Here is a 13,006-nt window from a genome sequence, read left to right on the forward strand (position 1 = left end):
AACAGTAACTCCTCTCCTCCGCTTCCCCTCTGTTTTCCCTCTTTTGGAGCAGGTGAACGACGTGGGCAGCCCGTCGTTTTCGAGCTTTTTCTCTTTCTTTTCTTTAATGAAGGAGTTCTACCCTCTTTTGGAGCAGGTGAATAACATGGGCAGCTCGTCATTTTCGAGTTTTTTCCTTTATTTTCTTCAAAGAAGGAGTTCTACTCCTCTCTAGAGCACACCCTGAGCAAACAAAATAAGGAAGATGCAAAATAAAATGCCAGGAAAAAAAGAGATAAAAAGAAAGAAAAAACCAAAATGAGGAAATTTAGACCAGCCACTTCATCTCCTCCGAGCATTTGTCTGATTCCACTGATCCTTTATCTCCCTTTGTATCCATTTTGTACCTGTTTTTGCTATTTATTCCTTTCTCTTTCTGTTGACCTCATATTTAATTAGCACTTACAATCTTCTTTTGCCTTTTGGCTGGTATCTTTAGCTACATTTTGTTCTACGACTACTTGCTCTTGCTCTCAGTATGGATATATTCATTTCGTGCTACAAGACATTGAACAAAGGGCAATTTTCTCTTTTTTTCTTTCAAAGCTGAAATAGATCAAGGAGTTTTCATAATTTAACTAGATTACTAGATGGTAATTACATAAGGATAAATATGAAACAGTTTGAAAAATTGAGAAGTAAATAAGACAAATTTAAAACTTCAGGATAAATAAGAAACCGTAAGAGTTTTCAAAGGTATACAAGAAATTATCTCTAGAATTTATTCATTAACTGAAGGCAGTAAGCCTTCAAAAATTACAAGTGTTAATTAATCATGTCTACCTAATTGGTGGAGGACACCCATCCAAATTGTCATTGTTACGTCTAGAATTAATGTTTAACCATATATTATTAGAGGCCACAAAATATTCTTTTGTTATACACAAGGCTCAAATTTTCTGGCATTTCCTCAAAAAAGAAAACTGCCATTTCTTTCTTATCTTTTGTTAATTTGGGACATATATACAACCCAGAAAAGAGATTTAATTGGGTAATTAAATTAAATAAATTGATTAATTATCAAAGTGGAGTTTGGCGCGTCCCATAGTTGATGTATAGCTGGAACCAAGCCGCCTTTCTTTTTCAAGAAGAATCTATATTGTCTAAGAGTAATTAACAGAGCCGTCTCATTAATTTTGTAACATATCCTGGCTAACTAATTAAAATGACAAATATCAAATCAATCTATATCTTCATTTAAATTGTTAGGAGAATTGGCTACACGCCTAACATACCGTCTCATAAAAGTATAACTTGATAGATCTATATAGAACTTGAAAAGTATATCTTGATTGAGAGAGCATTTAGGATTTTTTTTTTTTTTTAAATAGAACTAATTTTAAATATTTTCACATAACAAGCATTATTGATTTGATTTTTATAAAACATAGGTGGAGACAAATACATATTTGCTCCATTGATTCGCAAGATCAGTGTAGCTATTTACTATTGATTCATGCGGTTAGATTTAATTTCTGTGGTTAGATTTTATAAATGGGTCATAAAATGGCTCCACCGATTCAGCGGATTGGTGGAGTAAACATGTTTGTGCCTCCACCGATATTGTTGTTTTTTTGTAAAATTTCAATCAATGATGCTGATTTTGTTAAAAATATTAAATTCGATTCTAGTTAAAAAAATAAATCGAGCATTTATTAATTTGTTCATTATAGAATTAGAAAATTACAACAGGACAGGTGTCCTTTGTACACACCTCACCTACCATCTCATAAACTGCATGTACGTACAAACCCTTAAAAAAACCATATAATTCCGATTAACACAACTAATTACATATTATTATTAACTGAACAGTTTTTATGCACACTGATTTCAGAAATCATTAATTTCACATATATATTACAAAAAAAACCCGAAAAGAAAATACACACAATCCTTCTGAAACCTTTATTAGTAAGAATCACATTAATTTACACAAACAGCTTACTAGCTAACTTAAGCAGCTTCGGTGGCCGGAAAAGGCTGGAGCCGGGGAACTACAGGAAGAATGAGCTGGCGTGCGCGTGCACTCACCAACCCGATCCCTTCCTCCATGTCGACTTTACCTTTCACGTTCCAATCAAAACACTGCACCAGTGCGGCTACCGCCACTGGTACAGCTTGCATTGCAAGTGTCATACCGGGGCAGCCCCTCCTGCCGCTGCCAAATGGCAACAACTGGAAATTTAGTCCTCTAACATCCAACCCAGCAGTCGGTCCCTCGAGGAACCGCTCGGGCTTGAATTCGTTTGGGTCCACCCAGTATTTCGGGTCCCTGTTGACCGACCATAGGTTTACGAAAAGGGAGGTGTCGGCAGGGATGGTGTAGCCATTCACAGTCACCTCCTTGATGGATTGACGGTGCGAGATTGTGGCAGCGGGATGAAGCCGCATTGCTTCTTTCATTGCTGCATTGAGGTACGGAAGGTTAGGCAGGTCGGTCTCTTCGACTAGACGGTCTTTACCAACAACACTATCGAGCTCATCTCGTAACTTTTGAAGGGCGTCGGGGTGGTTGATCAGTTCGGCCAGTGCCCATTCGATTGTTGCTGCGGATGAATCTGTTCCGGCGGTGAAGAGATCCTAATTATTGATGGAAAATAGAGAAATTAAATACCTTTATTAATTATTAAAAATTCCACATGCTGTATTTAACCAAGGCACTAAGGCAATACAGGAAATAAAATATAATTTTAATTCTTTGGTAAAAAATCTACTAATTCAACTGAACACTGATAATTGAAAGTTAATTGGAAATTAATATGCATACATACATTTTTGAATGAAGTAATTTAAATATTCCTAGCAGTAAATCTTTTTAATTAATGGATTGTAACAATTTAACAAGATCAATCTGAACCATCCACCATTTTAAGTGCATCGGACCCCGATATTTATTTATATATTTATTATATAAACATCATCATAACATTCATCAATTGCACACCGGATCGTGACATTTGCTATTATATGAACATCACCATCGTAAACATTGTGATATTTTTATAATTATCATTATGATTTATGGTCACTGTTATTATTTGTCGGTAAGTTTAAATAAAAAGTACACATCACCAAACATAACGTAATATTTCTATTTAGATTCGCACCATCCGATCTAAATGACACAAAATGATCCGGATTCTGATCGAACGGTGCGGATCTAAACAAAAATATTATGAGGTAATTAACCTCGGGAATTCGTATTCTATGTGCGTTAATAGATGCGGACTCGTAACCAGACCTCAGACGATATGGATTCAGACATAGCCAACCCAAAATTGACACTTCAATTTTGTTGGGACCTAGGGAGCCGTTGCTTTCAAAAGTTATGATTGATATTGATTACTTCATTGGATCTTCATAAAATCTATTCGAACCTACTGAACCAGCTGGGCCCCTGGAATATGGGGTACCTGTAGAGACACCCTTCAATAGTTCAATTCAATCAAAATCTTTGTACCCTTTTGGTTGCCAAAAAAGTCAAGTTGACAATGACCTTCTATTGGCTAATTAACCAGAAAAATTCTGAGAAAGAAAGATATACCATTTGGTGGGCAAATTTAGCCCACTAACCTTTCAAAAAGGTAATTAATAAATTAGAGAATGAAAGAAAGCGACCCAGTACATGTTTTATACTCATTAGGTACTAGGGTTTTCATACCAAAAACTAAGCTTAATTAGAACTTGTTTCTGACATAAGCTAGGTAGGTGATGATTTTCTGTGTAAAATGAAAAGCAGAAAAATGTGTGCATAGATACATACCATAATGAATCCCTTGATGTTCTCTCTGCTGAGCTTAATCTCGGCTTTGTCATCGGCTGCCACCTCAAGCAATATATCGATCAAATCCTTCATATCTCTCTTCTTCCCCTGTCTCTTCTCCTCCTCTTTTCCTCTCATGATCCCCTCCAACAGCCTGTCGAACCGGCTGTGCACATCCCGCATTCTCTTCCCCAGCCCTTGTAGATCCATCCCGCGACATATACCGATAAAATCCTCCAAGTTGAACGACCCGATAATCTCCGCCACCTGCTTCACCAGTTCACGCGCCTCGGCAGTCTCGCTTCGTATTGCTGTGCTGGCAGCCATTTTTGTGACCTCATTGTTCGTTAGCTTTATAATCTCTTTGCTCAAGTTCACAGCCTCATTTTGTTGAGCTTTATCCATGATGCTCTTCAACATGCTCCTCAGCTCTGCATTGCGCACTGGTCGTAGCTCTGTTACTGTTTGCGACCCGAGCAGTTCTGACATGCAAAGCCTCTTCATGAAACGCCAATAAGGGCCAAACGGTGCAAAGGCGAAGCCGAAATCATCGTATGCGAATTGGCGTGACGCAGCGGTCGATGGACGGTTTGTGAAGACCGCATCGTGGGTCTTTAAGAAGTCGCGTGCAAGGTCTGCTGTACTGGCAACGATACATAGAGTGGAACCGAAGCGGAGGTGGAGAAGGGGGCCATAGGTTGTCGTCAGGCGGTCAAGTGCACGGTGAATCGGTGGTTTGAGGAGGTGCAAGTGGCCAATGACCGGGAGAGCAGGGGGGCTCGGCGGGAGGTGTCGAGATTTGAGCCGTTGGTTTAAGAGGAAGACGATGAGAGAAAGGGTGGAAAATGCTATTGTTAGAAGTGGTAGAGAGAAAGAGAAATTTAGAGGAGATTGGATATTTGCCATGTTGTAAGAAGCGTTAGAGATTTAGGAAGAATAAGAGAAGGCATGCAGTGCTTGTATGGTTTGTGGGACTACGTATATATAGGGGAAGTGGTCAACGGTCAACACCTATATAAAATTGTAATTTATAAACCATGGTTTGACATGATAGTTGTTTGGTAACAATCTATTTTAGCCGGGTATTTATTTTGGGTGTTAAATGACAATATTTTTCTTGTCTCTTTTGGACGGGTCAGATTACACATCCAACCTGTAATTTAGTCATTAAACTGATCCGATATGTACTGTTGTTCACTTAATGCCTCATGAATTTACTTTTGTAAAGCATCTAAATTAGAATTTCGACAATAGTTTCATAGGCTTCAATAATTTTACATTTCTTTAATGGTGTTGCGGAAAAATGGCGACCATATATATTTGAGTACCGCTCCGGAACGGGATCGAGTGCCCTTGTTATTCTCTCTATCTCTCTCCTCTTTCTTTCTTTTTAATTTTTTTTTGCAAAAGCTGTGAAATTGTGAGAGAGAATTGAACTCCCAATCTTTGAATACAACAACTCTAGAATTTTTTTCTAACCAACTGTGTTATCTCCCATTTCTTCTAGTTCTCTCCTCTCTCTCCCACTTAGATTCTCTCTCTGTTTTTTTTTTTTGAAGAGAAATATAGAAAGAAAAGAATAACAGGAAACTGCTTTTCTTACTAAAAAAGTAGTGGATACGAATCCCGCTCCGGGTGGGCCACACGGCTCAGGTTCTATTTATGGATTTTGTCTTATTTAAAAAAGAAAAGAAAAATATGCTAGGTAGAATTTTTTTTTATGAAATCAACATGATTATTTTAAAAAAAAAATCATAAGAATTGAAATGTCATTTCAGTTCGAACTTTTTTTTAGAACTGGATCGGCTATTTGAACTTTGAAACTAGAGATATAAGCACGAATTAAAACAACCCGTTTAATTCGCGAAGTAGGGTAGCCTTACTCATAATGTTTAATCTATATTAAAATGTGCTTGGAGAAGAAATTTTATATTTTTTAGATTTTTTTTACTATTTATTAAGATAGTTTGAAAATTGATGTTTTTTAATGGTGCAAAATTTTAATGAAAACAACAATTTTCAAACCATCTTAATAAATAGTAAAAAAATTTCAAAAAATGTAAAATTTGGTCTCTAAGTACATTTTAATATAGATTAAACATCTAACGGTTTGGATTAGCTATTTGAACTTCGAAACTAGAGATATGAGCGCGAATTAAAACAACCCGTTTAATTCGCGAAGTAGCATAGCCTTACTCTATATATATATATATATATATATATATATATATATATATGAGATATGAGATGGGCAACGGTGAGTTGCGAAGTAAAACACGTTTCTACTTCACGCCGTATTTTTATTTTGAAAGTCCAAACGACCGATCTGAAGCGTTAGATGTTTAATCCATATTGAAATGTGCTTGGAGACCAAATTTTACATTTTTTGTAATTTTTTTACTATTTATTAAGCATTTTTGAAAATTATTGTTTTGCTGTGAACAGTAAAAAACAGTAAAATTTTCTGGACCATCAGATCAGCGACTTTCAAAATTGCTTAATAAATGGTAAAAAAATTTCAAAAAAATGTAAAATTTGGTCTCCAAGCACATTTCAATATGGAGAACAAGATGAACGGTTCGGATCGACGTTTTGAACTTTAAAATCGCAAAATATGAGCGTGAAGTAAAATAGTCGCTTTACTTCGCAACTCACCGTAGCCCATCTCTCTCTCTCTCTCTATATATATATATATAGAGAGAGAGAGAGAGTGAATAATGTGCATTCGTATGCATATGGCCCGATATGCATACGGTCTAAATTTGAAATTTCAAAATTCAAAACGTTGATCCGAACCGTTCATCTTGTTCTCCATATTAATATGTACTTGGAGACCAAATTTTATATTTTTCTGAATTTTTTTACTATTTATTGAGCCACTTTGAAAATTGTTGATCCAATGGCGGCTTAACAAAACAATAAAATCAGCAGCCACTGTTGGATCAGCAATTTTCAAAGTGGCTTAATAAATAGTAAAAAAATTTAGAAAAATGTAAAATTTGGTCTCCAAGCACATATTAATATGGAGAACAAGATGAACAGTTCGGATCGACGTTTTGGATTTTGAAATTTTAAATTTGGACCGTATGCATATCGGGTCATATGCATACGAATGCACATTAGTCTCTGTATATATATACTAGTATCATACCCGTGCGTTGCAACGGGACATATTATAAGAAACAAATATATCAATAAAAATAATAATTATTTAAAAATTAAAACACATGTTAATAGAAAATTTATATGATTCTGTATTTTTGATTAACTTTAATCGTGATCTCTGATAACAATTTGATGATGTGATGATTATTTATTTTTAAGTACCAATGATATCAAATAATAGCTCGATTCGAATCTAATATCAAATATCATACAACAATTCAATATCAACATATAATATGATATCAAAAAACATAAATAAAAAGTATTATCGTGTGTATGTATAGGATATATATACAGACACACATATTATAAGAGAAATATATATCCACACACACGTTTCAATTTATATTCTTCTTTGTTTTCAATTTATATTCTTCTTCTTTCTTGTTTTCAATTTAGAACACACACACACACATTGATATATTATATATTTGAAATATATTCTAAATTACCCACACCAATATGTATAGAAACAAAGAAAGAGAAATAAGGAAATAAAAAAAAATGATTTCCATTGTGATCCGTATAGAAACGAAGAAGTAATGAAACAAAAAAAATAAGAAAATAGAAGGTGGAGTCTTCTCAATTGAAGAGGAGAAATATGGAAAAAAAAAGGAAATAGATAAATATATCGCTAAATTTTAGAATTTGTTCAATTTTAATTGTAACGTATCGTGTGGCAGTACATGTGGTGAATATGTTTTTAACTAAATTTAGACTTCTATATATAAAACATATGCATTTAATCAAAAGAATACAAATTATGTAATTGAAGGGCTGAGATCAAATCCGAAGTTTCATATTTCAATCGTAGCCGTTGGCGGATCGGACACCCAACGTGCTTAATAATAGAATGGAGATATAGCGAGGACCGATATTGGTTAAAAATTAAGAGGAGAAAGGTTAGTTTTTTTTTGCTTAGCAATATGCAAATTATTTATAATGATTCTTGATAGTGGTCACTAATGAAATGTCTTAATTGCCTGTCAATTAATTTGTAAAATTAAGATTGCCCAATCCATTCAAAACCTAACAATAAAATAATTTATTCTTGTCAAGTCCCTTTATATATAATTGTGAGGTCTTCTCAAAGGGGTTGATATGGAAAATGGATGGATTCAGACTTGACCGCTTTCCAGCGATAATATGATGTTCGGGAACCACCTAGAATATCTACCTTCTTTATTTTTTGAAAAACACAAATCAGATTGAATTTTTGTTTTCTTCTCGTTGCAGAGTTGACATCTATTATCATACAAGTAGGGTTAAAATATTCTATTTGTTTTGTGCTCAAATTATACTTTACTTTTTAATTTTCGTTTTTAAAATTTAAATAGTCAATTAATCTATTCATTATGATCTCCATATTAAAATGTATCTTGAAATCAAATTTTATATATTTTAAAAAAAAAATGACTATTTTTTTAAATAAGTATAAAATTACTGTTTTTCAAAAGATTCTAGATCATCCAAAAATAATAAATTTGTATCTATTTATAAAAATGGTAAAAAATTCTAAAAAGTAAAAAAAATTTGGTCTCAAAATATATTTTAATATGAAGATCACATTGAGCGATTCAAATTAACTGCTTGAATTTTGAAAACAAAGATAAGAATGTAGATTTTATCGGCCAATGATCTCAAAATATATTTTGGATATTATGATGTCATTGAGTAAAGATGTTGATTTTTAATGCGTAAAACTTAAGAATATAATATTTATATTACTGATGAATAATAATCACAAAATAAGGAAGAGATTACGAAGAGGAAGAAACTGAAAGAACTCTTCGAGATTGTCTTATTATTTTAGAAGATCAAATTCGGTGACACGCTCAGAAGCGGTGTCATTTCAGACAAGAAACACTGTTAAGTTCTAATAAAACACATATGATTCTAGTGGCGTTGATGATTTTCGTCAGCCTCAACAATTAAATTTTGTGTTCGGCTCAAAAATGTTTGCAAATATATGCTATGCTTTCTATTCCAAACAGCTACAATCAAGGGTATATCAACCTAATTAAACAATTAAATTTTATGTTCGGCTCCTGGTTCTATTATTTAATGAAAAAGTTTATTATAAAACTTAAATCTAGACATAATTTTATGAATTTTTGTTAACCAAACATATCATTGCCTTCAAATTAAAAAGTGATGAATGGAAGAAAAAAAATTAAAGGAGAGCTGGGCATGTAGAAATTGTTTGGGTCTGGGTCTGAATTTTTTTGATCTTTTGTGGCTGTATTCGAGGAGAGCAAAGGGGTTCCGATAAGCATCCGATCAAATTCAGTTTAATGCCAGATCTTTGTATTGTTCGATTCGCATTGAGACTCGAGATTTTTGTATCTGATTTAACAAGTTATAATTTTAATTGTATGGACAAATTTTGATGCGGATTGAACGGTTCAGACTATAAATATTATTAAATAAATTAGATATAGTTAGAAATAATTAGGGGTCCCAATTCTTTGCCCAGGTATTATATTTAGTGAAGCCAAAGGTGGTTAGAAGATACCTAACACATGTCATTATCACAATTCTTCCAAGTTGTGATAGTTAGGTGGCATATAATTTAATTTTAATATATCGTCAACGTCTCAATGACTTGGAAGAAAGAGTTGGGTGTGTGTTTATACAATCGATCGATGTAGTGAAGACTCAGTCACTCAGAACAAATATTACTTAAGGTAATTATATGAGTAGAACTAGGGTATTCTTAAGTTCACCAAGTTTCTTGGTGAATTCAAGTTTAAAATTTGTCAAATCGGTTTCAAATAATAAATCTGAACCGTTGAAACTTGCCTATCTTACGAGTGATGTGTCTACATGCGAAATTTTTAAATATTCGAATTAATTTAGTATAAAGTCAATCGGTCAAAATTAGAAGGTTAATAAATTAATTTTAATGCATTTATTTTTTGAACTTTTTTTGACCGCTTGACTTTATACTAAATTAATTATAATGTATAAAACTTTCATATGTAGACACATCACTCGCAAGGTAAGCAGATTTTAACGGTTCGAATTTGTCATTTAAAACCGATTTAACAGATTTTATACTTGAGTTCACCAAAAAATTTGGTGAGCTTAAGAACACCCTAGTTGTAGTTCTTTGACCAAGGAGTTCGGTGAACTACTAATATTGAAATATGAAATATATTATCAAATGGGTCCGTGCTTCTTTGACTATAGAAATTAAGGTCAATATATATACAAGTGACATAGCAAGCCAATGAACATTGATTTATTAATGCACCAGTTGTTAACGGTACATCATGTGTGAAATGAAATTTGAAGGGTTTAATGAGATGTTTGGCATCCGTAATTTCATCCTCGCTAATATATAGTTTTTTTTTTTTCTCAAAAATATAATTTTCTTGAGACCAACTTCAACACTTGCAATTTTATCTTTGGCGCTTTTTGTTTCTTTTTAATTTCTTAACAATAAAATTAAAATTTTGCAAGCTTCATTTTGCTCGTGTGGACACACAAATAAGCGCGGAAGAAGAAATTACGTACACACGTGATTTACTGTGACTAGCTAAATATATAAATATATAAATTTAGATTGAATCAAACGACTATGTCATGCATTGGCATGCATTAATCAACGTCCATTGGACCATTGGCATGATATATGTCACATGTATATATATTGACATAATCTATGTAGTCAACACTAGTGGAAAAACATGAATCAGGATCGACCTATCTGGATCGACTATATGAAACAACCGATACTAATACCTATCTGGATCGGTTTTCTGAAAAAAACCGATCCTAATTTGTGAACTATCAGGATCAGTTTTTTATAAAATCCGATCATGATACTATCAGGATCAGTTGTTCTAAACAACTGATCCTAATAGTTCAACTATTAGGATCAGTTATTTATAAAAACCGATCCTGATACTATCAGGATCGGTTATTTATAAACAACCGATCCTAGAAAAAACCGATCCTAATAGTTGACTAATAGTCAACTATTAGGATTGGTTGTTTATAAAAACCGATTCAGATATTATCAGGATCGGTTATTTATAAACAACCAATCATAATATGTAATTCATGTTAGTAGGTTTTCTTGTAACTTAATTTTTTTCATGTTATATGTAATTTAGTATCTTATTTTTTTTCATGTTACATGTACCAAAATTTTAATATTTCTAAAACATGTCATAATATTGGTTCCTAAAGTATTAATATTTCTTAAGCAAGTCATAAATTATTTTAATAAATAACCTTATAATTATCTAATAAATTATTTCATAAAATTTATCTTATAAATTAGAACATAAAGAAGGTAATATATTATATTAGAAATTAATTTATAAGTTATTGTATCTTACAAATTGTTCCTAAAAGATGGGTTATTTTTTTTTAATAAATTATCTTATTAAATATAAGTTACAAAAATTGGTAACATCAAATAAGTATATAAAAAGTCAGATATTTATTTATTTTTTATATTTTTAATCCAATACAGAAATAATAAAATTAATTAGAAGAATTTATTTTTTTAAAGTATTTGGATCTGTTCTGTCTAAACAACCGATCCAGATAACTATCTGGATCGGTTCTCTGTTAAAAACCGATCTAGATAGTTATCTGGATCGGTTATTATATAAAGAACCGATCCAGAAGATATAATCTAAATTACTTATAATTTATTTTTTTAAAGTATCTGGATCGGTTTTGTCTAAACAACCGATCCGGATAACTATCTGGATCAGTTCTCTGTTAAAAACCGATCCAGATAACTATCTGGATCGGTTCTCTGTTAAAAACCGATCCAGATAGTCATCTGGATCAGTTATTATATAAAGAACCGATCCAGATGTTATTTTTCAAATTTTCTTTTAATGTTATAAAAGTAAATTACATATAAAAACAGAGAGCAAAATGTAACCTTGATTTATTTAGAATTGTTGCATGTCATGGTAGTTATTATAGTGGTTGCTATGGCCAATCATACACAGATACATGTCAGTGTTGCTATTAGTGTCAATAGTTATTAATTGTTGACGACTGTTAATTGGTTGATACTAGTTGCACTTAATTACATGTCTGCCAATTTTGGTACGTGTTGAGAAATTAAGAAATATAATTTTGAGGAAAATGAATTTTATTGAATGTTATTTTTTAAATTTATTCTGTATATTTATATAAACTAATTAAGGCTCAAGGAACCGTTATTGTAACGTTGATTTTGTTTCTGAAATACATACAAGGACATATTCTCTTCTTCTTCTTTTTTAATTCTAGCCCTTAATCTGCGATGATGATTAATCTCAGATTGTAAATTAATATCCATCAAATATTCTTCTATTTCCGTATATTTTATTTTATTAGTTTCTATGAATAAAAAAATTCTCCTTGTTTATATCCATTTTCTTTCTTGGTAAAAATTTATTTTGTAAAATTTTTCTTGTTTATATCCATATTCTTTCTTGTAAAAATTTATTTTCTTTCTTGTTTATATCCATATTCTTGTTTATATCCATTTATTTTGTAAAAATTTTCTTTCTTGGTAAAAATTCTCCTTGTTTATATCAATAAGGTGTGTTACCCTAAAATGGTGCAATTGTATCACTCCTCATTTATTATTATTATAATTAATCATGTTAATACAAATATATACCTGTGAGAAAAATTAAGACACTTAGATTATGACTGGAAACACAACATGCATGTGAAATAGAAAATATAATTTGTGACGTGAAAAAAAATAAGGATGAGTAGACGGTTTTAATTATTGGGTTCACTTTCACTTCGAGAGAAGTTAAAGCTGATTGGTGGTCGGTAGGTCCAAATAGAATAAGGAATTCAAGCCTTAATTATTTTATCAAATGCGGATTATAATCATGTCAGTTTAACATTTAAAATTAGGCCTCTAAATGTAAACCACCTATTCTTGTTGCTTAAGAGTAATTACTCCTCTAATGATCCCACTACCAGTGACTACTTTTTTTTTTCGGATCCTAATTCTAAAAAAAAAAAAAACTTTTAGGATTGGTTATTAAAAAATAACCGATC

At 32.2% G+C, this 13,006-nt stretch overlaps 1 protein-coding gene and 1 long non-coding RNA gene across 2 annotated transcripts; one reads left to right on the forward strand and one right to left on the reverse strand.

Moving 5' to 3' along the window:
* Positions 1 to 1,816: 1,816 nt before the first annotated feature.
* On the reverse strand, positions 1,817 to 4,763 carry LOC144560438 (cytochrome P450 93G1-like). Its single transcript, XM_078309638.1, has 2 exons — positions 3,806 to 4,763; positions 1,817 to 2,622 (listed from the first exon to the last, which is right to left on the reverse strand). The coding sequence occupies exons 1-2, from the start codon at positions 4,709 to 4,711 to the stop codon at positions 1,996 to 1,998; spliced, it is 1,533 nt and encodes a 510-aa protein (XP_078165764.1). The 5' UTR covers positions 4,712 to 4,763; the 3' UTR covers positions 1,817 to 1,995.
* On the forward strand, positions 2,639 to 4,988 carry LOC144560439 (uncharacterized). Its single transcript, XR_013513398.1, has 2 exons — positions 2,639 to 3,669; positions 3,747 to 4,988. It is a non-coding gene; the product is annotated as an uncharacterized LOC144560439 (long non-coding RNA).
* The last annotated feature ends 8,018 nt before the right edge of the window (positions 4,989 to 13,006 follow it).

The sequence above is a fragment of the Carex rostrata genome, chromosome 10, assembly GCF_964058835.1.
Source record: "Carex rostrata chromosome 10, lpCarRost1.2, whole genome shotgun sequence".
NCBI classification, from domain to species: Eukaryota; Viridiplantae; Streptophyta; class Magnoliopsida; order Poales; family Cyperaceae; genus Carex; species Carex rostrata.

Coding starts and splice junctions, on each gene's coding strand:
- LOC144560438 (XM_078309638.1), bottom strand. CDS start 4,711: ATGGCAAATATCCAATCTCCTCTAAATTTCTCTTTCTCTCTACCACTT. Junction 2,623..3,805: donor ACATCAAGGGATTCATTATG/GTATGTATCTAT, acceptor ATCAATAATTAG/GATCTCTTCACCGCCGGAAC.